The 24,331-nt window shown below is 39.5% G+C and overlaps 1 protein-coding gene across 22 annotated transcripts in view; it reads left to right on the top strand.

The window, feature by feature from the left end:
- Window positions 1-24,331, top strand: part of LOC125975028 (plectin) — a 71,729-nt gene that overhangs the window by 39,312 nt on the left and 8,086 nt on the right. For 6 of the 22 annotated variants that reach the window (XM_049730067.2, XM_049730070.2, XM_049730056.2 and 3 more), the window contains exons 2-33: window positions 3,621-3,682; window positions 6,991-7,005; window positions 7,564-7,653; window positions 8,686-8,763; window positions 8,866-8,970; window positions 9,660-9,826; window positions 10,079-10,194; window positions 10,709-10,812; window positions 11,838-11,957; window positions 12,077-12,172; window positions 12,248-12,375; window positions 12,822-12,915; window positions 13,043-13,197; window positions 13,274-13,586; window positions 13,674-13,751; window positions 13,880-14,041; window positions 14,157-14,261; window positions 14,349-14,444; window positions 14,600-14,725; window positions 14,808-14,960; window positions 15,037-15,191; window positions 15,307-15,433; window positions 15,736-15,919; window positions 16,015-16,038; window positions 16,456-16,613; window positions 17,192-17,370; window positions 17,457-17,595; window positions 17,782-18,138; window positions 18,237-18,320; window positions 18,502-18,606; window positions 18,713-18,811; window positions 20,399-23,752. In XM_049730067.2, coding sequence (XP_049586024.1) covers window positions 3,621-3,682; window positions 6,991-7,005; window positions 7,564-7,653; window positions 8,686-8,763; window positions 8,866-8,970; window positions 9,660-9,826; window positions 10,079-10,194; window positions 10,709-10,812; window positions 11,838-11,957; window positions 12,077-12,172; window positions 12,248-12,375; window positions 12,822-12,915; window positions 13,043-13,197; window positions 13,274-13,586; window positions 13,674-13,751; window positions 13,880-14,041; window positions 14,157-14,261; window positions 14,349-14,444; window positions 14,600-14,725; window positions 14,808-14,960; window positions 15,037-15,191; window positions 15,307-15,433; window positions 15,736-15,919; window positions 16,015-16,038; window positions 16,456-16,613; window positions 17,192-17,370; window positions 17,457-17,595; window positions 17,782-18,138; window positions 18,237-18,320; window positions 18,502-18,606; window positions 18,713-18,811; window positions 20,399-23,752 — 7,328 coding nt within the window. Of the gene's footprint in view, window positions 1-1,651; window positions 2,095-3,620; window positions 3,683-6,990; window positions 7,006-7,563; window positions 7,654-8,685; window positions 8,764-8,865; window positions 8,971-9,659; window positions 9,827-10,078; window positions 10,195-10,708; window positions 10,813-11,837; window positions 11,958-12,076; window positions 12,173-12,247; window positions 12,376-12,821; window positions 12,916-13,042; window positions 13,198-13,273; window positions 13,587-13,673; window positions 13,752-13,879; window positions 14,042-14,156; window positions 14,262-14,348; window positions 14,445-14,599; window positions 14,726-14,807; window positions 14,961-15,036; window positions 15,192-15,306; window positions 15,434-15,735; window positions 15,920-16,014; window positions 16,039-16,455; window positions 16,614-17,191; window positions 17,371-17,456; window positions 17,596-17,781; window positions 18,139-18,236; window positions 18,321-18,501; window positions 18,607-18,712; window positions 18,812-20,398; window positions 23,753-24,331 lie in introns of those variants that run through there. The other 16 variants (XM_049730068.2, XM_049730071.2, XM_049730058.2 and 13 more) reach the window with 12 other exon arrangements.

The raw sequence follows: 24,331 nt of genomic DNA on the forward strand, positions 1-24,331 counted from the left end.
AGTGTTCCACACTTTCTGTATCTTTTTCGACTGTGATTTGGGTGTCCTCAGAGTTTCCAATAAGTGGCTCTAGTTTTTACACTGATGGGTCGGGGTATACGGACTATAGTTTCTTTTCATGCAGCTTCAATAGGTACAATTTATTGCTAATGCACCCAGTCACGAGAGATGGCCATTAATGGTCCGAGCCAGGAGAAATGGGAGGGTTGTGCCAGGAAAAGCGTGTAAAACCTGAGCCATTGGAACATGACTTTCAGAGGTGACCCCTCATGTGAGATGCTCAAAGAATAAATTCCATTTTCAAAGCCAGCTCTGAAGTCAACGTCTTCTTATAAGCATTTAGTAGAATGTTTTGTTACTATTCTTACCATTCTTTAGTGATTCGACACAGTTGACCAATTTCTTAATGATTAACTCGGTTATAAAAAATACTCGAGTCGAGAAAAGTTGTTTACAATTTTTTTTGTAGTTCCTACATATTAATGTGTTTCTGCTGTTTGTAATGTACGTACAGTTCTGTATGATCAGGCACATAATCATCATGTTTCATGGCGACCTTATTCATTAAAACAAACTATAACTACATAAGCGATGTCAGTTACAATAGTGTATGCATCTTGAATTCCTTTTAGAAAGAAATCGTGATTATTTTCCTTTTTTGGCTCACCCATGCACCACTCCTTAATTCCTGAGCTTGCCTAGACATTGAATAGAAGGGTGTGTCTCTTGATGTTAAAAACGTAGCTCAAAATGAGCTAATAAATCCACACCCAGCCCGAACCACCTTCATGTTTGTACAGGTTGGGTTTAATACTTTGCCCCTTAGAAAATGGCTTTGGTTGCCTCAGATTTTGATGTCAGAAAAGGTGTGAAAATATGATACAAACATGGGAAGCTAACAGAAAACACCCTGCTGTCAGTCCAACAAACCATATGGTGAAATGTTCATAAAACAAAGGGTTGTTCAATAGAACTGTTTTTCTGACCGATACCAATTAGATTATTCACATTTGAGTACTCACCAATACCATAAATACTTTTGAGATTACACAGTATACCATTAAAAGAACAACGATGCATTTATTGTCAATGTACAACTAGTATACAACAAAATCGGGATCATACACCAGTGGGAGGTGGCTGCCAGGCCTTAGCCAGAGCAAAATAGGTTTCATTGTCTTGCTCAAGGACACTTCAACATGGTCACCAGGGTTGCGGTTTGAACCGTTGGACTTTGTGTGAAAATCTCGTTTATTAGATTATTTACCAACTGAATGCTGCTATATATGATTTCAAAATTGTGTACTAGCTAGATGAAGACAGTCGTGTTGATACTTTATGATCTTTGTGTTTAGGGCTTTGCTGCCATCTGGTGGCATCTATATGTAATTACAAACTTGATTTTAAGAAGCCACTTATCTATGGATTTTCACTCTTCGCGTCATACCCTTATTGCCTCTGAATAGCAGGGGCTATCTCTATATAAATGTGCGGCAATAGGCATTATGACTCATCTAGAGGGTGTGTGTGTGTCATATCTTTTTAGGAAATGGTACCATTAAGGGATAGTACACGTTTGTTGCCACACTTCTCCCGCCTCCCTCCTTTTCTATCTTAGGGTGTGTTTAGGCCCTACCCACAATGTCCTGCACTAAATACACACTGGGAACGACACATAGGAAGACAGGCCTGAACTTTATAGCCCACAGGCACCATTTACTATGAAAGGGACTGGTTGAGCGGAGTAAAGGGAAAAGAAAAACACTCAAGGAGGATCAAGAAGGGGAAAACTGAACCCTGTCAGGGAGTGGGGAGGTTGAGAGGCAAGAGAGGAGTAATTGGTAGATTTTGAAGTAGTGAGCGTACCTGGGGCACGGGACTGCTGGGACAAACCAAAGGACAGATAGCGTCAATTTTAAGATAATTTGGGCAACCAGTCACCAATAATATTTTGAAATTAGGAATATTATTCAACAATGGCATCTCCACATCAGCGGTACAGGAATTTTTCATCTGACAGCATGGGCAGAGAGAGGATGCCCTCAGATGAAATCTATTACCAAGGGATGTTGAAGGCTATGGACACCAGAAAAGGTACCAGTATGCGAAGTTAATGCCTTTCAAACACAGTACTACTGTTTTGAAAGAACTTTTTATATAGTGTGTAAAAGGTACTGCCTTCACCTTACAATGTGTGAACCGGTCATATGTTGTTGTGCAGCATCCGACCATTTTTCTTTGTCGCTTACTTGGCTGGGTACCAGTTGAATTTTTATCTTCAAAACAAATACTAATAATTATCTGATTCATACAAGTTTAAATAATACTCTATGATTATTTGATTCATACAAGTTTTAGGTCAGTAAAACCGTGCTCTTGTGTGATATGCCAAGTGGGCTATTACGAGATAAATGCGTAAGTCATTCCATGCGGTCGTGAAATACGGTGCTTTGCTACTGTTGGCGTTTCCCTTGTGTCAAACTCCGGACTGTTAGCCGGTTAAAATGTTGTTAGCTGTTAGACTGATTTGAGTTTCGGATCTGGAAACTTGCTTGTGCCCCTATCAACAAGCTCATCCTGCATTTATAAAGTCATGTCAGCATGCAGCAGTGGCAACAGGGTAACACAATGGGGATAGAATGCATTGACCACATGCGCCAAGCTCAATAAAGTCCATGTAAAAAAATCTTAATTTTCCCCAGGAAATTGATTCAAGTAGTGTTCACTTTTTCCAAGTTATATAGAGTACAGTAATCTATGAGTAGTAATTACTGTAAGGAAAATATGGGAGGATTTTGACATCCACTGTGGAGAGGGCCCTTTGCTTACCCGTTACTAGGTGTGTCACTATACTGTAGACTTAACACTCTTGCAACTGATAAGATAAATGACTTTATATTGATGGCCATAGTTCACTCTGGGACTTGCTGTGTGAGTCAAAAATTCTAGGAAGAAGAGTCACTAGTTGCATGGGGTGTAAGCATTTCCACAACCTGTTCCTAATACAAGGTTAAGGTTTAGACGTCACTCTACCATTCTTGTGAGCAACATCCTTTGTAGCCTTAATAGTTTAGAGCAGTCAGAATAATAAAGGTTGGTAAAACACACCCTGTGGTTTTTTTCCTGTTCTCTCAAAGAGACACAACAGGTGGTGGGTCAATGCAGGTAGCGGAGTTGCATTAATGGGTGTGTTCCGTATCTGGGTCTTGCTGTGTCTTGTTGAAAAATTGCTTCCTGCACTTGGTGCCATGTTATGTCATATAGTGGAAGTATGTTAAAACATTCAAGCGTAGACATTAATATACTTCCTTTGAGACAATGGGGCAAACATGTACACTGATGCTGTCTGATTAAAACAGAATACTGCATTTTCTGGTATTTTCCACCCACCTATTGACAAATTGTGTTTGCCGTGAAATGAAACACACCTTAGCAACCACAACTTTTGGTTCGCTTTCTCCATATAAACAAATTGAATGTATCAGCTGTAAGGTTTCAAGGAACACAGTCATACAGTAGGACATTTTATTTCCCCATCTAACAGCTCGGCAGGAAGTTTACGTCAATAGGCTGGTGATGATATATTCTGATGTTTTCGTTGTGGTTTCTGTGTTTTTCAGATGAACGAGATCGAGTACAGAAAAAGACCTTCACAAAATGGGTGAACAAGCACTTGATTAAGGTAAATCCATTCTTCAAACTGTCATGTGATAATCACTGTACAGTGATCCCTCGTTTTTTGCCGGAGAGGCGTTCCAGACCCACCCGCGACAAACGAAATTCTGTGAAGTAGAAACGGTATATACATTTAGAATTTTAAACACCACATTTCCAACACGTAGTGTTTCTTTTGGCTGCTAGAGTGCACGGGCGTATTGTAAGTTAATTAGAATTATGGTTTACCTTACAAAGCAATGCAAAGTGTCCATCTTTAGAATTGCCACACTACACTAACCCAGGGGACATCAGGCATAGCAAAACTAAAGTTAGTCACGGTTGCGCATAAATCTTCCGTTGGGTTGCGGTCCAGTACACAATATTAAACCCTCCCCAATACTTTTACATGACATAAATATTTCTTATTCCCTAAATAACCATTCCCACACTGTTCTGTGCATGTACAGTAAATAAAACAAACACATGATATTGTCAGGGGTCCCGACTCCTGCACCGTTGGTGCGCGTGGCCGGCTGCCCCCTCGCTTGAACTCTTTCATGTCCGCAGTGACGCACTTGCTCAGAGGCACGCCCGGGCTACCAGTGTGTATTTAAATGCCGTTGTTCCATCACTTATAAACCTGTGAAGCAGTGCATTCACAAAGGGTGAAGCGCAAAGTGGCGAGGGATCACTGTATAGAACATACATTATGGGCAACATTGTGTCCGTATAATAACATTTTAGTGATCCGCAAGAAGAAAATTGAACTTAGTTGTCAGGAGTATTGCTATTGGTTTGTCTTAAAACCTTAAGGCTGGGGTAGGAGAACACAATACTAAAATAATGTTATTGTCTACATCTACGACATTGAAGATGTAGTTTTTTTTTTTAATTTATTTACAAATCATTGCACTGATTTTTGAGTACAGGATGCAATGCTCAGTGTTAAGAGTGTTGAAACTCAGATGTGAGGAAGTTAATAAATTGACCCTTAAACATTTAAAGCATGATCTGAAATAACAGCAAATACCTGGGTGTATTTCATGGAAATAAAACATCTCAATATTCAGTATTGCCAAAACCTATATACAGCTATTAATAACTTTACAAATAGCCAGTAGGGCGGTCCCCGGGGGCACTGCCCTATCGGAACATGCTTGGACCCTGGATGCCAAGCCAGATAATCTTTTTAGTTTTTTTCAATTTTACCGGGAATTATTTTCCGCCGTCTCCTGTAGGTAACACATAGTGAACTTCATCAGTTTATCTGAAGAATTTTGGGACTTGTAATTTTTTTATTTGTTTTGTGGATATCCTGAGATATCCTTGGCTACCATGGCTCCCCCAAGGAAAAAAATCCTATCTGCAAAAGATGCTTTCCAAAGATGTGTGTTAAAAAGATTTATAAAAGCACAATTAAATTTACATTTTAGATGTATTAAATATTACAAATTTTTATTATAAAAATGAAGTTGCCCAGTTCTACAGATACAGCTGAATTTTGCATTTCTCTGTCCAGTCACTTTTTTTACACCCTCGCTGGTTAGTCGTTTCCCATCTTTAACATCACTACTGCCGCAAATGACTCGCTAGAAGCCTATTCGGTCATCTGTGGAAACCATCCGTCCACTGTCACCTTCTCCACTTTTTATACTTACACTGAACCCTGAAAGCTACCTAATAAATGGATACAGTAATTCCTGAGTGTGAACAATCCAGGAGGGCCCTCTGAAGTTTCTCTTGAGTAAAGTATTTGCTTCAATAAAACAACCCCCTCCCTTATCGTACTGAAAATATCCATCATTATGTCACTTGTCTTTGTAAACGCTACAATTGGCAGTAATATATCTTTAGCCTTGTGGCATTAAGTGCTTAATTTTTATGTATATCCCTGAGGAATGGAACAAGATGGCTGGCACAAGATTGTTTTTTTCCTTTCTATGTGAGTGCAGCACAAACATATCGTGCTATCACATGCACTTGTGCATTCTTGTTACACTTACTGTAACACTTCAAACTACTATGGAATGTGACTCAATAGACATCTGGATTATGTTAGTTCCCTCTGAGAAGTAAAATTATGTGCTTTTAGTTGTTGAAGCCAACAGTAGCACATGTGCTGAGCAAGGTTTAGGTGGGTACTTGCATGCAGGCCCATAAACTGCAAGAGACACTGAAGCATGCAGATTTTTTTACACACATTTTTTAAAGAGTTCTTCAGGCAAGTTTTTGAGCCATTTCAAATTGCAGTTTAGACAAAGTTGGTGCTGCATCTTAAGACAAGCCATTGTTAAGTTGTAACTTACTCTACAATTACTTTGTGACTATTGCCTGTCAACTTAATTTGGTAAAATAGGACCAAAAAAATCTTATCTTATAAATCTGCATCTGTAATTAAAAGTAGGAGATTTTTTTGTTCTATTTTACTAACAGGAATCTGTTAACAGTATGGAATGCTGTGCTAAGGTTAAACCAACAAAGTGATTGATAGTGATAGTTACGTAAATGGTGGGCTCCAGGACACCCTATAGTTTGGGTGTGGTAAGGAGAGGCCCGAAAGAGTCATAGCGGAGTTTTCCTTGCTCATTCAATGAGTTGTAGACGATTACGTCAGGTAATGTTTACTTAATGTCAAGTGCAGGGCATATTAGGTACTTGATGACAGAGTAAGTGGTGACAAGTTTGAGGGCCCATCAATTTTCTTTTGTAAATGATTTTCACCCCGAGAACAAAATATTTGACTTTGAGGCCTGCTGATCATATTGAATCCACACACATTGTGCTGGTATTCAAGTAAAGAAAAGCATAACAGCTTTAAACAGGACAGGGCAACAACTCCCTATATCATATCATTAGCATAATCGAAATGCAACTTTTTACTAGATTACTTGCAAGTCAATAAAAATGAAAAAGACATTCCTAGGACTAAAATGCTGTTGCATATTATAACGAATACCGTGTTGTTTATGTCTTAAGAAACAATTGGATTGTGAGAACAGTGAATCCTGGTGGCCTCTATGCCGAGCGAGCGTAGTTTAAATTCTTGCCTAAATGAATCACTTGCTGTTCTAACTTGTAAGGGCAAATTTGTTTCATTCCATTTAGGGGCTGAGGTTACTACAAGACCAAACAATCCTATCCTTTAGTAAGATTTAGTCTTTGACAAGGCTACTCAAAATGTCTCTCTCTTACCTTCTACAACCAAATAATCAGTTCTAAACCGACAGTCTACACATCATACTGCATTTGGCACTTTCAATTTAGATTTTTCTAGCACTAACCTGTTTTCATTCCTTTTGTACATTACTCATCTGTTTTAATCTCTCTATTTAGCCCTGGAGAGCAGAGGTAGGTACCGGCATGTTTTAGTTTAGCTCTTCTAAACATGTGTGGACTAGAAAATGGCTAATACAGTACTTGCATTGTGACAGCCCCCACATTCACCGTGTGTGCTCAGTTTTCAAATCACGTCTTCACATTGCTCACCTCCCAACTTGTCTGAACACTTTTGAAATGTGAATTACAATAGCACTTTCATTAATTATTCAGTAACCACAGTTTATCAGTTCATTGTCATCTTTAAATCTTCATTTATGTGGTTGAGTTGATTTTGGTTTTAGCCAATCTGATTTAACAGATTGCTCACTTTCTTCTTCTTCTTCTTCTTCTTCACACTTTTTTTTTCTGCAATTTTAAGAGGGCTCAGACTTGAGTCGCTTAAAACAATACATAGTTGAGTTACTATGTATAATTGAACTGGCACAAAAAGCTCTAGGGGAATTCTTATGCAAATAAGTTATTTCCAATTAGTTTAAATTAACTAATATAACTGCTGTATGGTCCAAGATATACTAGTATAACTGTTGTCACACCGTTGCTCATATTTTGTTGTGTTTCTTCTGGTAGGCCCAGCGTCATGTGTCAGATCTGTACGAGGACCTTCGAGATGGACATAACCTGATCTCATTGCTTGAGGTCCTCTCTGGAGAAAAACTGGTCAGTATTACTGTATCTCTCTAAAATTTGATCTGAAGCAATAAAATTTTAGTTTGTCAGTTTTATCATACTGTTGATATATGTAGTCATCTACGTAGTGCACTACTTTGCTGCAACTATAATTAGTAAGTCAGCGTGGATTTAGTGTCAACTCGTTAGCGACCTTAAAAAGGAACCGAATGACCTCTGCTCCGAAACAACTCTGCAAAATGATTATGCTCAATGTATTGTAATCAAATACATGAAATAAAAACATGAATCTAAAATTGTGTTTTTAAACATATGATTAATGTAAGAGTTAAAACATTTCCTCCAATTCAAGCAAATGTGGTCAAATGCTTATCCTTGCTAATATTAGACTGTTTTTTGGTCAGTGGTCAGAAGTGAATATGATCGTGAACTTTGGCCTTTGTTTTTGATCGCCTGTTGCATCCAGAGCTCAGCTCCTGTTCTCCCTCTTCTCCCTCACCTCCCGTTTGCCTCCCTTTAACCTTTCTCCGTATGAACTGATCATTGCCATCTGGCTCTTTTTGCATTGCTCCTCTTGGAGCTAGCTGAGGGAGAAAAACATTCTCAGGAGAGTTCAGTTGGTGAGTGGGTTTATAAACTGGCTCGTCGTATCCCACATTCCCCCCATCATTTCCTTATGCCTTCCTAGAGATTTTTTTATTATTTATTATTTGTTGCTTGTCTTTTGTCTTGTCTTTGTTTGTCTTTTGTTTGTTTTACAATACCTCGACATTAGAAGACAACAGAAAAAAATATGAAAACTCAAAATAAAGTGCCAAGTCTATTGCATGACCTCCCCTCATCCATAGGCAATTGCTGGAACATACAACCTTCTTATACTGATCAGCTGAATTTCTTATATCTCGTAATGTTTCAATAAGTTAATGTTTTAATAATGACTGCTGTGAAAAAGTTAGTAAAAGAACCAAACAACTGCACACATTTTTTAATGCAAGCATGAAAATTTTGGTTTAGCATTGTTTTATCACTCTATGCTTAAATTGTGTTCTCTGTTCACTTCAGCCCAGAGAGAAAGGCCGCATGAGATTCCACAAACTGCAGAATGTACAAATAGCACTGGACTTCCTCAAACACCGTCAGGTAAAATATATAAAATGTAATCATCGTAAAAATGTAAATTGTTTGCCCCATGATTAAATTTTCTGATCAAATGATTGCTTCTTGTTTATTTTTGGTCACCAGGTCAAGCTTGTTAACATCAGAAACGATGACATTGCAGACGGGAACCCCAAGTTGACCCTTGGGTTAATATGGACCATCATCTTACACTTCCAGGTCTCCTCCGCTGTCAGTGTTGTGTTTTATAATTTTATCGCTCCGTCCCGCCATCTCTGGGATCTACACCTATCATCTGGGCCTTCCCAACTGTCTGGAACCAATCAGAATGGACTGCACCCTTCCACACTGCTCTCAAAGAATAAACCGTATCTCCTTATTCAATTAATACCACAGTCAGAGAATTCACCATAGTTTACTAAGGCAGTGTAAGAGGGTGTGTGAGTATGAGTCATCGTGCCTGACTCTCAAGGGTAGGGTGTGCCGAGCCCACATCCCAGATATACAGGCCTCTTCCTGCTTTGTATTTCAAAATCAAATATCCCCAAAGCTTCCAAAATAAAATCTCCAGCAGCTATGGAGTAATGCTGTGTTAACTGTCGCAGAAAAGTATGATTTGTTATTACCATTGGATTCATTCATAAACGTTATATTAAATAGGGGTGTAATAAATTGCTGAGAATTTTTAGGCAGCCAAATCTATTACTTATTTCACACCAAAAAAAATCAGCCCACTTAATAATAAATCATACTGTATTCTGCTCTTCATTATAGTTGGGAGGAAATAATTTTTACCCCTGCTTTCCTATATTGATTCTGATCAAACTTTGGGCATCAACTAATTCTTATTTTATTTTCCACATTCCTAATTTTTTCCATCATTCAGTGTTTAACTGCACAATTTCTATGTACTATTTTAGATCTCGGATATTCAGGTCAATGGCCAGTCTGAAGATATGACGGCCAAGGAAAAGCTCCTTCTCTGGTCTCAGAGGATGACGGATGGCTACCAAGGCCTCCGATGTGACAACTTCAGCACCAGCTGGAGGGATGGGAAACTTTTCAACGCTGTCATACATAAACACTAGTAAGTCTACTCCCTTTTTTGCTGTCAATACAGTTAAGGTTACAGCTTGTTATGACACCTCATCATCCATTATTTTGATAATGACACAGGTCTAAGACAAGTTCAATTTACCGTTTTACCTCTTAATGTTAATATTTTAGCGAAACAAAAAAATATATTAAAATTGATTAATTATAAAATGCATGTGAAAGTAGTTCATTTGGATTTTTTCATTTCTGGCTTATTCCTATTAATTCCCCGGTGTTCTCCTAGTCCCAGGCTTATTGACATGGGCAAAGTATATCACCAGACCAACCAGCAGAACCTAGAACAGGCCTTCCACGTTGCTGAGAAAGACCTGGGTGTGACACGTCTTCTGGATCCTGAAGGTACGGATGATTTAGATTTTTTAAAAGATTTCTAAAATCATACAAAGTTAGGATTATTTTTTCTTTTGTAAGACCAGAAAACTTTGGAGTTGTAGATGTGATTGAAAAAAAAAAAATGTTAAACACTAAATTATATTCAATGAAAAAAGAAAAAAGGTTCACACACCACACTTTTGCCACAAAGAGGGAGTAATTACAAAATTGTATTTTCTAGTCCTGTATAGATTCTACAGATTAAACATAGCAAACATTTGCAGCATTTTCTCTTTGACTTTATTTTGGCTGATGCTTGGTTTATTTCCACTTAAATCTAATGATTTTAGATGATTTTATTACGATTACAGTGTCTTAATATTTTGTTTGTCTTTCCATAATACTTTCAATGTTTTATGTAAAGCACTTTGAATTGTCTTGTTCATCAAATAAACCTGCCTTTCCTTTCCTGGTAATTTGTGTTATTGCACCACTTGCATGGTACAGAGTCTCATAATGCTATTTTGCCTTTTTATTTCAGATGTTGATGTTGCCCACCCTGATGAGAAATCCATCATCACTTATGTGTCTTCGTTGTATGATGTCATGCCTCGGGCCGCTGTGCAGGACACCATGAGAGCTAATGTGAGTGAAATGTAAAAACTTAATCTGTCTGGGATGGCGCAAATCTGGCCATCTCGTACTGTCTGTGTAAGTTAGTTACACAATGTCATATTGCTACAAGATAACTCTCATGTGAAAGTAAGCAGTGCTCTGCACACTCTGCATCTACTTGTGTTCCACGAATCATGTAACAGAAAAATGCCAGCAGAAAATTTTTTGTATTTCCCAAAATTGGGACATACTGAGAAAAGACAATGTCACATTACTGGTAAAGTATTTCCAAAATGTTAACACTAATAATGCTCTACAATACTGTGTTAGAACAAAATGTGATACTTTGAGCCTTGACAGGTTCGCGTGTACCAAAACAGGCGTATTCATGATTGCCCTGCCAGATGTGAGCAGATGTGAACGGGCGTGACCAGAATTGCATCTGCCAAATGCGATGAATTGCTGCATGGCTTGTGGTGCAAGTTGTGATAGGAGTATATGACATGACATTTATCATACTTCATACCTTAGATGAATTGCCAGTGCAAGTTTTCATTTTTAAGAACATCTGAAAGGCAGGAACAGACCTGCTGTAAAGCATTGCCAGCGTAGCGCAGGCAGAATGAGAGGCAACGTGGAGAAGTTATCTGCTCACGTAAACATTTTTGAAATGCAAACAAAAATTAGTAAGACATATTGATCTGATCGTAACCACTCAGGAAGGAATTTTTAATGACAGTTAATTATTTATCTATTTGAAGGCACATGATGATTCATACAGTATGTTATTGCGAAAAAATATAACATACCCACGTCTGTCATTATTTTCCCTCTCTCACCATATCCTACTTTACACCAGCACTGTTCCCATCGTCGACCTCATTTTCCAATCTGTTCCTTTTCACAATACCTGTTTTGTTTGGTGGTGCCTAATTAAGTTTACTGTGACGTGCGAGTGATCGAAAATGGTGAATCAGAAGAAGAGGTTCCCTGTTGTTTCCCCCTGCTGTTAAACTGAACTGTTGTTGCTATCCGTTTTGCTGTCTTGGCTTCAGGAGTTGGAGGTTCGCTGGCGGGAGTACTATGAGCTCGTAACTCTTCTGCTCCAGTGGATCCGCCACCATGTCATGGTCTTTGAGGAGAGGAGGTTCCCAGCCAATTATGAGGAGATAGAGGTGAGACTATATGCAAATGATGCTGTTATGCATTCTGTAGATTTGTCTTAATTGTTGATTTGTGTACTTTTTTTTTTTAAATACAAATTGTCCGTTTCCTTAATGTTGTTTTTCATTAGCTCCTTTGGCGCCAGTTCATTAAGTTCAAGGAGTCAGAACTGCCACCAAAAGAATCCGATAAGAACCGTTCCAAGCACATCTACCAAACTTTTGAGGCAAGCTAATTCATTCTATTTGCTTGTATCCTGTTGTAACGAAGAAGAATTAATAGTCTTTTTGATTAATCACAGAGTGCAGTCCATGCTGGACAAGTGAAGGTCCCCCCTGGCTACCATCCTATTGATGTGGAGAAAGAATGGGGTCGACTTCACGTTTCCATTTTGGAGAGAGAACGACTGCTGAGGACAGAGTTTGAGAGGTCAGCTGACAGATATTTGATAACATAAACCTTATTTTGTTTGAAATAAATATACTGTATTCCTCAATAGGGCTGAGAAGTACGGACAACATTTCTTATCTCTATTTCCATGCGAGATGTGGCTAACAATATTACTCCAGGTTCAGTCACATATCAGTCTCATAGTATTATGAAGCCGATAAGTGGAAATGTAGACATTGTTGTCAGTCACAGTCACTTCTGTTACACTGCTGAGAATTTTGTTAGGTTTTACTGAGATGAACATTTGAGTGGTTAAGATCATGGCATTTGAGAGTCAATCTTGTAGACGGGAGTTTTTGCTGCAGCACAAATTCCTCTAAGTATCGTGATTGATTTGAAAGCGATATTATAGTATTTTACTCTACAAATTGCAATACATAATAGAGAATCCTTTATATATCTTTTTATCTCTTTTTTTCTTTCAGACTTGAGAGGCTTCAGAGGATTTTAAGCAAAATCCAGATGGAGACTGGAAGATATGATGAGCACCTAATCCACCTTGAGACCTTGCTCCAGACGGTGAGTCCCAAGCCTACACAGAATTATGATGTAAATTGTCAAACTGTCAGTCTCATTGAGATAACATTTCCGAATGTGACGTACCACAGTAATTAACATTGACATTATAATTATCTTGTACTCTTAGGATATCCGCCTCCTTAATGCGGGGAAACCAGCTCAGCACACAGCAGAAATTGAGCGTGAACTAGATAGGGCCGACAACGTTGTTCGTCTGCTCTTCAATGATGTACAGACCCTCAAGGATGGGCGCCACCCTCAGTCTGAACAGATGTACCGCAGGTGGGTGCCACATAAATTGCATTTACCATGAAGTATTGATCACTAAATAGCCATACATGATCCTCTTTCTGCACAGAGTCTACAGCCTACATGAGCGCCTAGTCAACTTGCGCAGCGATTACAACCTTCGCCTGAAGACTTCCCAGATTGTCATGACGCAAACATCCCAGAAGACTACCATGTCGAAAGTACGGCCAGAATTGGATGACGTGACATTGCGCTATGTCCAAGATCTTCTTGCCTGGGTGGAGGAGAATCAACGGCGCATCGACGGAGCTGAGTGGGGTTCAGATCTGCCTTCTGTCGAGTCACAGCTTGGCAGCCACAGAGGCCTGCACCAGACAGTGGAAGACTTCAGATCAAAGATTGAACGTGCAAAGGCTGATGAGGTACTCCTTTTATTTTTATTTTCCCATTTATTATCATTCAGATGAGCTTCTGTTGAGTGTTTTTTTTTTATCCGACTTGGTTTACAGAACCAGCTATCCCCTGCCAGCAAAGGCGCATACAGAGAGTACCTGGGTAAACTGGATCTTCATTACGGCAAACTCCTGGTAAATAGGCAAATAGATATGCATGTTCCTGAATTGCATGGTCACCAATTGGTACATGCCTTTAACATTTTTCAATTATTTGAACATAACCTGATGCATTTTTTTTGTAATCACTTTTCTCCTCTCAGAACTCCTCAAAGTCCCGCTTGAGGAACTTGGATTCACTGCATGCATTTGTCAGTGCAGCGACTAAGGAGCTTATGTGGCTAAATGACAAAGAGGAGGAGGAGGTTCACTTTGATTGGAGCGACCAAAACACCAACATGGCAGCAAAGAAAGACAACTACTCGGTGTGTTTCTGAAGTAGACCTCCTCTTATGATCTTTAATTCAGCATTTGAGAATACGTTTATACAAATTAACGTGATTTTAATGGGGGTTTTTTCTTCTTCTTCTTACCCTTCAGTCTCTAATGCGAGAGTTGGAGCACAGGGAGAAAAAAGTCAATGATATCCAGACCACAGGAGATAAGTTTATCAAGGATGGCCATCCTGGCAAGAAGACAGTGGAGGTGATTACATCAAGAACTTTTAGACAGCGACCTTTAGAAAAATGCACCTTTGACTTGCAATCATCATAACTGCTTGCTCTCTCCCAGGCCTTCACAGGTGCCCTGCAGACTCAGTGGAGCTGGATACTGCAACTGTGTTGCTGCATTGAGGCTCATCTTAAAGAAAACACAGCTTACTACCAGGTATTTATGATTTTATTACGACCTAAAGTGGATATTGCCGTAAAGATTTTCATGTTTAAATATATTCATAAAATATTTTCATGTGACTGTTAAGAAAACATATAAAGATGTGACTGGATAATGGATTAATGAATATTTTTGTCTTCCCGTCACAGTTCTTTGCTGATGTAAAAGAGGCTCAGAACAAGATGAAAAAGATGCAGGAGACCATGAATAAGAAATACAGTTGTGATCGTTCTACCACAGCCACACGCCTGGAGGATCTGCTGCAGGATACTGCGGTAGGGATGATTGCTTGCACATACCTTATTGTACAATCAGGTTGTCACCTGGTTTTAATTTAGTTTGCTTCAATGTCAACAGGAAGAGCGAGAACAGTTGAATGAATTCAAGACACATGTGAATGGCCTGAACAAAAGGGCTCATTCTATCATCCAGCTGAAACCACGTAACCCCACCGTGTCCGTCAAAGGCAAACAGCCCATTCAGGCTGTCTGTGACTTCAAACAACAAGAGGTGAGGATTGCTTGCAGTATGCAACATGGATCAAGTAAAGAGCCACTTTAGGCTTACGTTCTCCATTCTTTCACAGATTACTGTTCATAAAGGGGACGAGTGTGCGCTCCTCAACAACTCCCAGCCTTTCAAATGGAAGGTTCTGAGTCGCTCTGGACATGAGGCAACTGTGCCATCTGTTTGCTTCCTGGTTCCTCCAGTAAACAAGGATGCCATGGACAGTGTGTCCAGGTGAGAGACCCAAAAAAGTGCAGTTTATAGATTTAAAGATTCCGTTGATTGTTAAACCTAATAGATGCTGTAGTGCAGTAATGTGAAAGTAAATGTACCTTCCTCCTCCTCACAGTCTGGAAACAGGGCATCAGGAGATGATGTCCATGTGGCAGACATTTTATATCAACATGAAGAGCTTGCTATCCTGGCAGTACCTGATGAGGGACTTTACACAGATTCGCTCGTGGAACATCACCATGGTATGTATCTCGGCTGCTGGATAAACTTTTAATTCATTGTTTAATTTGTTTGTTTTAGGATTACATTTAAATCAAATGAAATGATATATGGGAACAACACAGTTCTGCTAGCACCATAAAAATAGGATTCGTATGAGGCTTAAGTTTGCAATTTGCATTAAAAAATAAACATTTGTGACCCCAAATTCATTTGAAACGCATTATTTCAACAGTGTTACAATTACTGCTGTTTCACATTGACAAACAATGTTTTAGATGATCTTTTCCACCTACTTATCTCTATTTTCCTCTATCATTTCTAGTTAAAGTCAATGAAACCAGACGAATATAGACAAATGATGAGGAACCTGGAGATCCACTACCAGGACTTCATGCGTGACAGCCAGGACTCTCAGCTTTTTGGACCTGATGACCGCCTACAAGTAGAGGGAGACTACACCAAGTCCACCCAACACTTTGACAGCTTGCTTCGCTCTATGGAGAAAGGTACACATCTTGAAATGTCTGTCTGACGGAAGGGATAAATTATATCTACTGTAGTATATAGAGCAGACATGTTATGTTCTCAATTCATGTTCCAGGGCGAATGGTTGTTAGGCTCGGAGGTGAGTGATGTAAAGTTATGCTTCCAAGCTTTAGTTTAGACATGGATATGTTTTTGTGAGAGTACAGTAGATGTAGATGATTGACTGCATGGTGTTTTCCACTGAAAAGTCTGCACAATACAATTACTGCCTGCAATTCTGGGTTAATTAAATGAAATTGTTTCATTGGTCACGTACGGAAATGAAATAAGCAGTATGCTCGTACCCTTAAAAAATCGAGAGAGATCCAAGAGTTGTATAACATTGTAAAGGTAATTTTTTTTTACCATTTTTATATAAGTATTAGTCCTCATTACAGGTGTGTGCATATGGTGTGAACATGAATTGCATGTGCTCTCATTGTGAGTTTGCGAGCTATTTTGTCTGAATACATTGTTTTCTATTCACACGTAATGAAATCGAAACTCCTATTCATAGGTCAACAAAATGAGTCTCTGTGTAAGAACTACATCACAGAGCTCAAGGACCTGCGACTGCAAATTGAGGGTTGTGAAGCCCAGACTGTCGCTCGCATACGCAAACCAATGGAAAAAGACCCTCTGAAAGAATGCGTTCAAAAGACAGTAAACCAGCAGGTATGCTGCACTCTTTTTGCTGTTTTAACACAAAGTTACAGTAGAATATGTGCATCAGAGTTTAAACAATAGATGCAGCATTTATACGTCTTTGCTTTTTATACAGAGCCCATTAAAGTAGAATATTAATTGACACTACATTGACATACGGAAATACCAAGAAGTGAGCCTGGTTCTGCGTAGCGCAACACCTTTATCCTTCCTCGTAGCCTTTAAGGGATAGAATTTTTGGGGTGTCCTTATAGCTTCTCATTTGTAGTGTCATATACGAGCAGCAATATTTCAGTCAAACCCATATTCTTCAATCAGTGAAAACTGAGCTGTTGTAAACAACAAACGACCATACTAAATGCCAAAGAATGTCAGGACCAAAAATTCAGAAATTAATCCACAAGGGTTTAGCATGATGCACAATACCCATTAAATGACAAGAATGGGTGGCAAAGTACAAATTAAAGAGAAAAATAAGAGAGCTGTTGTAGCAGATTTCCAATTTACATCCACCTCTTTCATTTCCCATATCCACCCAGTTGAATTTATTTTCTTTCTTAACTAATATATTTGACTCTGTTTTACAGAAAGTGCAGACAGAGCTTGAGGGTCTCAAAAAGGACCTTGATAAGCTGACAGTGAGGGCACAAGAAATCTTGAAGTCCCCACAGGAATCTACTTCTACTCCTGTGCTACGTTCTGAGCTAGACCTTACCGTTCAGAAGATGGATCACTCCAACTTGCTCTCCTCCATTTATCTTGAGAAGTGAGACTCTCAAACAATTCTACACAGCAGTTCTTATTGCTTCCACGTTGGTGTGCTTTCAACTGATTCACTGTATCTCGCACCAGGCTCAAGAATGTGGAAATGGTCATTCGTAACAGTCAGGGTGCTGAGGGTGTACTTAAGCAGTATGAGGACTACCTGCGTGAAGCTCACACTGTGCCCAATGACATCCAGGCCGTTGAGACGTACCGTACAAAGCTTAAGGTAATCAGAAGATACGAAAGAATACCTCATCATAGATCACATGTGAATTTTAAATGTATGACAAATATGTCTATCAGTGTATCTTATTTCCCACCACATTGATAATTTAACCTAATCTTTGTCAAGATTTAATTTGTGGTCACTACTCATAACCCTGCCACTTCTGTTTTGGTCTCAAAAATGCAGAAAATCCGAAATGAGGCGGAGGCTGAACAGCCAGTGTTTGATTCTCTTGAAGAAGAACTAAAGAAAGCCTCTACTGTGAGTGACAAGATGAGTCGTGTGCACAGTGAGCGCGATTCTGAGTTGGACCACTACAAGCAGCTTCAGTCTAGCGTTCAGGACCGGTGGAAGGCCGTGTTCACGCAGATTGACCTTCGTCAGAGAGAGCTTGAGCAGCTCGGCCGGCAGCTTGGCTATTACCGTGACAGTTATGATTGGCTTATCACTTGGATAGCAGAGGCCAAGCAAAGGCAAGAAAGGATCCAGACCGTGCCTATCACTGACAGCAAAACACTGAAAGAGCAACTGGCCCTGGAAAAGGTCAGTAATTTACGCTGATTTTTACCAACAGCCAAATGCATTGTCATTGCATAAAACAATTGAGCTCAACTTCATTTTTGTCCTGCTTTCCAAAACAGAAATTACTGGAGGAGATTGAGAAGAACAAAGGCAAAGTTGATGAGTGTCAGAAATATGCTAAAGCGTACATTGACACAATCAAGGTGAGAATGAGACACTCGTATTATAAAATTAAAACTGTGGCTCCCTCGTTTTGACATGTGGGCACCAAGCTGAAATGCCACAGAATAAATAAAAGGCCACTAAAAAAGATCATTACCAAATTTACAGTATCTTTGTATTCTTAATACACTTAACTCCAGTGTGTTTTTTTCCCCCCAAAAGGACTATGAACTCCAGTTGGTTGCCTATAAAGCTCAAGTGGAGCCTCATACTTCTCCTTTAAAGAAAACAAAACTGGATTCTACATCTGATAACATCATTCAGGAGGTATGTTTCTTCAAATCTATGTAATGAACATGTTACACGACCACATATTAATCAGTGTTTGACTTAAAACAACATCCTTATTCATGTGACTCTTCTTCCATACCAGTATGTAACACTGAGGACCCGATACAGTGAACTGATGACCCTGACCAGTCAGTACATCAAGTTCATCACTGATGCACAGCAACGCCTGGAGAATGAGGAGGTGCGTCACTCCTTGCTGAGAATCCCAAACAAACTCAAATTTAACATGACCTTAACCAACAAGCTAATCAACCAAACTAGCAGCATTTGTATTCTCCCATCACCACGCACTCATGTAATGTCTGAGTGTTTCATACTGACCCTCATGCTACAAGCACACATTCACAAGCACGCACACACACACATGGATAAACAGTATTTGATCGATAGAGCACTGCTATTTGAGAGATTACGATGAAATTACTTGGTGCTTCAAACTGAAATGGGTGAAGTATGGAAGTAGGTATGTTTTTCTTTTTTGGTTAAATTTACAGTCTCTAAATTGGATAATTTGTCCCATTAGTTGGAGGTTCTTCCTTTCACTTTATTTATTTATTTATTTATTTATTTATTTATTTATTTATTTATTTATAACTCTGGTTGCTTATAGACAGTTACATTCTATTTCCCACTATCTTGGGTTTTCCTTGTCAAATTCACACGTTTGGGTTTTTGAATTCTTTTCTTACCCTAATGGTGTGTTTGTTTGCTTCTCTTAACTGCTTGCCAGTGGTTTGCCCTGATGAATGCTTGAACTTGTTTGAGCAGTAAAGAGGTAAATGTTTAGTGGTGATGGTTTTTTTCACATGGATTGTTTTTTTATTTTCTTGCATTTTTCACCCTACCACATGGCATCATTTCGACATCTTTGGTGACTGGTGTGGTAAAATACAGTACATTTTTTCAGTTATAGTAATACCCTAGTATTAAAGAGACATAACAAAGCTAAGTCATTAGACAAATGCAAGAAACAAGAGTGAACATTTAGTGTACTTAACATGGGAGCATGTGAGCCTTACTTACTCAAGGAACTTCTCTAAGTCAACCTTACTAGTATATTTGAGTGGAGGGGATTTTGTACTTATAATTGGTGTCCTGACTAACAGTGGAATTTTCTGAAGCCTTTTCACTTTGACTTTTCCTTTGCTTCTTTTTCATTTTGTTGTGTGGTTTATATGTAGTGATTTAAAGAACCCTTTTTTTTTAAAAAAAAAGTACCATCAGATAAATATATACTAAAAACTGAATATATATGATTTGGTATGGTACATAAATAATTTAAACGACTGTACATCAAATTAACTTTCTACAGCCTCACTACTATTGTAGAATTGTGACATTAAGTAATCATAGAAAGCAAATTTCAAATTATTTTATGAGTGGAAGACCAATATTCTTGCATGCAATGTGATTTTTCCTTTCGTGAAATAATGTCCATTCCATCCATTAACAGAAAACTTCATCCATTTTCACTGAATTGCCTTGTCATGAATTAAATTCATTGCACCGTGAATTTAACCTCAGTTAATTGTACTTTGCATCTGACGTTGATCTTTGACTTGTTCTGTTAGCTGACTTTTAACATTAACATTGCACTGGTAATACATTACATTGCATTGCTCTTATTTCAGTGTGATTATGTTGTGATTACCATTGTAATTACAATGTTAAGCCCGCACTGTTTAGAGCTGGTGAATGTAAACTGTTACCTTCCACGTGTCATGCTCAATTATAATCTTTTCTTTACCATTTGCTTCCACTAATGCAGAAAGCTGCAAAGAAACTCAAAGCAGAAGAACAGAAAAAAATGGCAGAGATGCAGGCTGAGTTAGACAAACAAAAGCAATTAGCAGAAGCGCATGCAAAGGCCATTGAAAAGGCTGAAAAAGAGGCGCAAGAGTTGAAACTCAAAATGCAGGAAGAAGTTAATAAGAGAGAAATCGCTGCTGTAGATGCAGAAAAGCAAAAGCACAATGTCCAAATGGAACTTCATGAGCTCAAAAACCTTTCAGAGCAACAAATTAAAGACAAAACTCAGCAAGTGGATGATGCCCTTCAGAGCAGAACAAAGATTGAAGAGGAAATCCGCCTTATAAGAATCCAACTTGAGACAACAGTAAAACAAAAATCTACAGCTGAATCTGAGCTCCAGCAGCTTCGTGACAGAGCAGCTGATGCTGAAAAACTGAGGAAGGCTGCCCAAGAAGAAGCAGAAAAGCTACGCAAACAGGTTAATGAAGAGACCCAGAAAAAGCGTATGGCAGAGGAGGAACTCAAGTTAAAATTTGAGGCAGAAAAGGAGGCAGCAAGGCAAAAACAAAAAGCACTGGATGACCTTGAAATGCTCAAATTGCAGGCAGAGGAGGCAGAAAGGCAAGTGAAGCAAGCAGAAATCGAAAAGGAAAGACAAATCCAGGTTGCTCATCAGGCAGCGCAGAAAAGTGCTGCCATTGAGCTCCAGAGCAAACACTTGTCCTTTGTGGAAAAGACCTCAAAGTTGGAAGAATCACTCAAACAGGAGCATGGTACTGTCCTTCAACTGCAACAAGAAGCATCACGCCTTAAGAAACAACACGAAGATGCGGAATCGGCTAGAGAAGAGGCCGAAAAGGAACTTGAGAAATGGAGACAAAAAGCCAATGAGGCCCTTCGTCTAAGGCTCCAGGCTGAAGAAGAATCCCACAAAAAGAATCTTGCACAAGAAGAAGCAGAGAAACAAAAGGATGATGCAGAGCGTGAGGCTAAAAAAAGAGCAAAGGCTGAAGAATCAGCCCTTAAGCAGAGAGACATGGCTGAGAAAGAGCTCGAAAGGCAGAGGAAGATGGCTGAGAGCACAGCACAGCAGAAGCTCATTGCAGAACATGAGCTGATTCGTCTCAAGGCAGACTTTGACAATGCAGAACAACAACGATCCTTGCTAGAAGACGAGCTCTACCGTCTGAAGAATGAAGTCATCGCAGCTCAACAACAGAGGAAACAGCTTGAAGACGAACTAGCCAAAGTTAGAAGCGAAATGGATGTACTCCTACAGCTCAAGTCAAAGGCAGAAAAGGAGACCATGTCAAACACAGAGAAGAGCAAACAGCTTCTTGAGGCAGAGGCCGCCAAGATGAGGGACCTGGCTGAAGAGGCAGGCAAGCTAAGAACCATTGCTGAAGAGGCTAAGCATCAAAGGCAAGTTGCTGAGGATGAAGCCGCTCGTCAGAGAGCAGAGGCTGAGAGGATTCTCAAAGAGAAGCTTGCAGCCATCAGCGAGGCCACCCGTTTGAAAACTGAGGCAGAAATTGCTTTGAAAGAAAAAGAAGCAGAAAATGAGAGACTGCGTCGGCAAGCTGAAGACGAAGCTTACCAGAGGAAAGCTTTAGAAGACCAAGCCAATCAGCACAAGCGAGCAATTGAAGAGAAGATAATTCAACTGAAAATGTCATCTGAAGCTGAAATGGATAGACAAAAAGCTATAGTGGACGACACACTCAAACAGAGGCGAGTTGTCGAAGAAGAGATCAGAATCCTCAAGTTCAACTTTGAGAAAGCATCATCGGGAAAGCTCGATCTGGAACTCGAGCTAAATAAGCTGAAAAATATTGCAGAGGAAACACAACAAAGCAGGATCCGAGCAGAGGAGGAAGCTGAAAACCTCAGAAGGCTTGCTCTTGAGGAGGAGCGAAAGAGGAGGGAAGCAGAGGACAAAGTTAAGATGATCACTGCCGCAGAGGAAGAGGCAGCTCGACAGTGCAAAGCAGCTCAGGATGAACTTCAGCGACTAAAAAAGAAGGCAGAAGAAGCCAGGAAGCAAAAAGAATTGGCTGATAAAGAAGCTGAAAAACAAGTTGTAGCAGCTCAACAAGCGGCCCTGAAATGCAGTGCAGCGGAACAGCAAGCACAGAGTGTTCTCGCTCAACAGAAAGAGGATAGTATCATGCAGAAGAAGCTCAAAGACGAATATGAGAAAGCCAGAATGCTTGCCAAAGAAGCCGAGGCTGCAAAGGAGAAGGCAGAGCAGGAAGCAGCACTGCTCCGTCAACAAGCAGAGGAAGCAGAGCGACAAAAAATGGCTGCTGAATTAGAAGCCACAAACCAAGCCAAAGCCCAGGAAGATGCTGAGAGGTTGAGGAAGGAAGCCGAATTTGAAGCTGCTAAACTTGCCCAAGCTGAAGCTGCAGCATTGAAGCAGAAGCAACAAGCGGATGCTGAAATGGCAAAGCACAAAAAACTGGCAGAGCAAACACTAAAGCAGAAATTTGTCGTAGAACAAGAGCTCACAAAAGTTAAACTTCAGCTTAATGAGACCGATAATCAAAAGTCTCTACTCGATGCAGAGCTGCATCGCTTAAAGGATGAGGTTGACGATGCTGTCAAACAAAAAGGCCAGGTTGAAGATGAACTGTTGAAAGTAAAAGTTCAGATGGAAGAGCTGCTGAAGCTTAAAATGAAAATTGAGGAGGAGAATCAGCGCCTCATCAAGAAAGACAAAGACAACACTCAGAAATTCCTTGCAGAGGAAGCTGAAAACATGAAAAAGCTTGCTGAGAATGCTGCAAGACTTAGTGTAGAAGCACAAGAGGCAGCTCGCTTGAGGCAGCTTGCTGAAGAAGACCTGAATCAGCAACGCGCTCTTGCGGAGAAAATGCTCAAAGAGAAGATGCAGGCCATTCAGGAAGCATCGAAATTTAGAGCAGAGGCAGAGATGCTTCAGAGGCAGAAGGACTTGGCTCAAGAGCAGGCACAAAAGCTTCTTGAGGACAAACAGCTTATGCAGCAACTGCTGGAAGAGGAAACTGAGGAATATCAGAAATCCCTCGAAGCCGAAAGAAAAAGGCAATTGGAGATCGTAGCAGAGGCAGAAAAACTTAGGCTCCAAGTTTCTCAGCTCAGTGAAGCCCAGGCAAAAGCGGAAGAAGAAGCGAAAAAATTCAAGCAACAAGCTGATACAATAGCGTCCCGTCTTCATCAAACTGAAATTGCCACTAAAGAAAAAATGAGTGTTGTTGAAAAACTGGAATTTGAGAGACAAAATAACAGCAAAGAAGCCGGCGACTTACGCAAAGCTATCGCAGAGCTTGAGAAAGAGAAGGCTAGACTGAAAAGAGATGCTGAAGAACTTCAAAATAAATCTAAAGAGGTATTGTGTCAAAATGGCATAACAACGCAGTTTATGCCATTGTTAACTCTCAAAACTAACCCAGTTTTTTCTTCCAATTTCTCCTATCTCTTTTGTTCGATTAAACTAACCATGCATCTTTGATTTTTAGTTTCACTTTATTTTTGCAGTGCACTGTGCTCATGCACATCCCACCCTGAATGTGTCATGCCATGGAACAATTCTCGGGAGCACATCATTATATTGTTGTCTAAAAACATATTAGTATCACACAGCAGTAAATCCTAATTAGGATGTGTAACCTAGAATGTGAAAATTAATATCAATTTTACAGAAACAACCATTTTCATTTTATCAGGAAATGATGATAGTAAATGCTTGGGATAATGCAGTAGGAAGAAACTAGACTTTCTGGGATTGTGTATAAAAAGAAACTGGGTGATTTATTCCATCCGAAATTATTTTTTTTGCTCATAGCAGGCTAAATGTGGTGTGGTACATAGAGTGGTTAATAAAGATGTTACTTTCTTCCAGTTGAAAAACAAGTTGTTTGATAAATGTCCCAATTAAATTCATGACAACAAATTAGAAATTAATCCA

The sequence above is a fragment of the Syngnathus scovelli genome, chromosome 9, assembly GCF_024217435.2.
Source record: "Syngnathus scovelli strain Florida chromosome 9, RoL_Ssco_1.2, whole genome shotgun sequence".
Classification (NCBI taxonomy): Eukaryota; Metazoa; Chordata; class Actinopteri; order Syngnathiformes; family Syngnathidae; genus Syngnathus; species Syngnathus scovelli.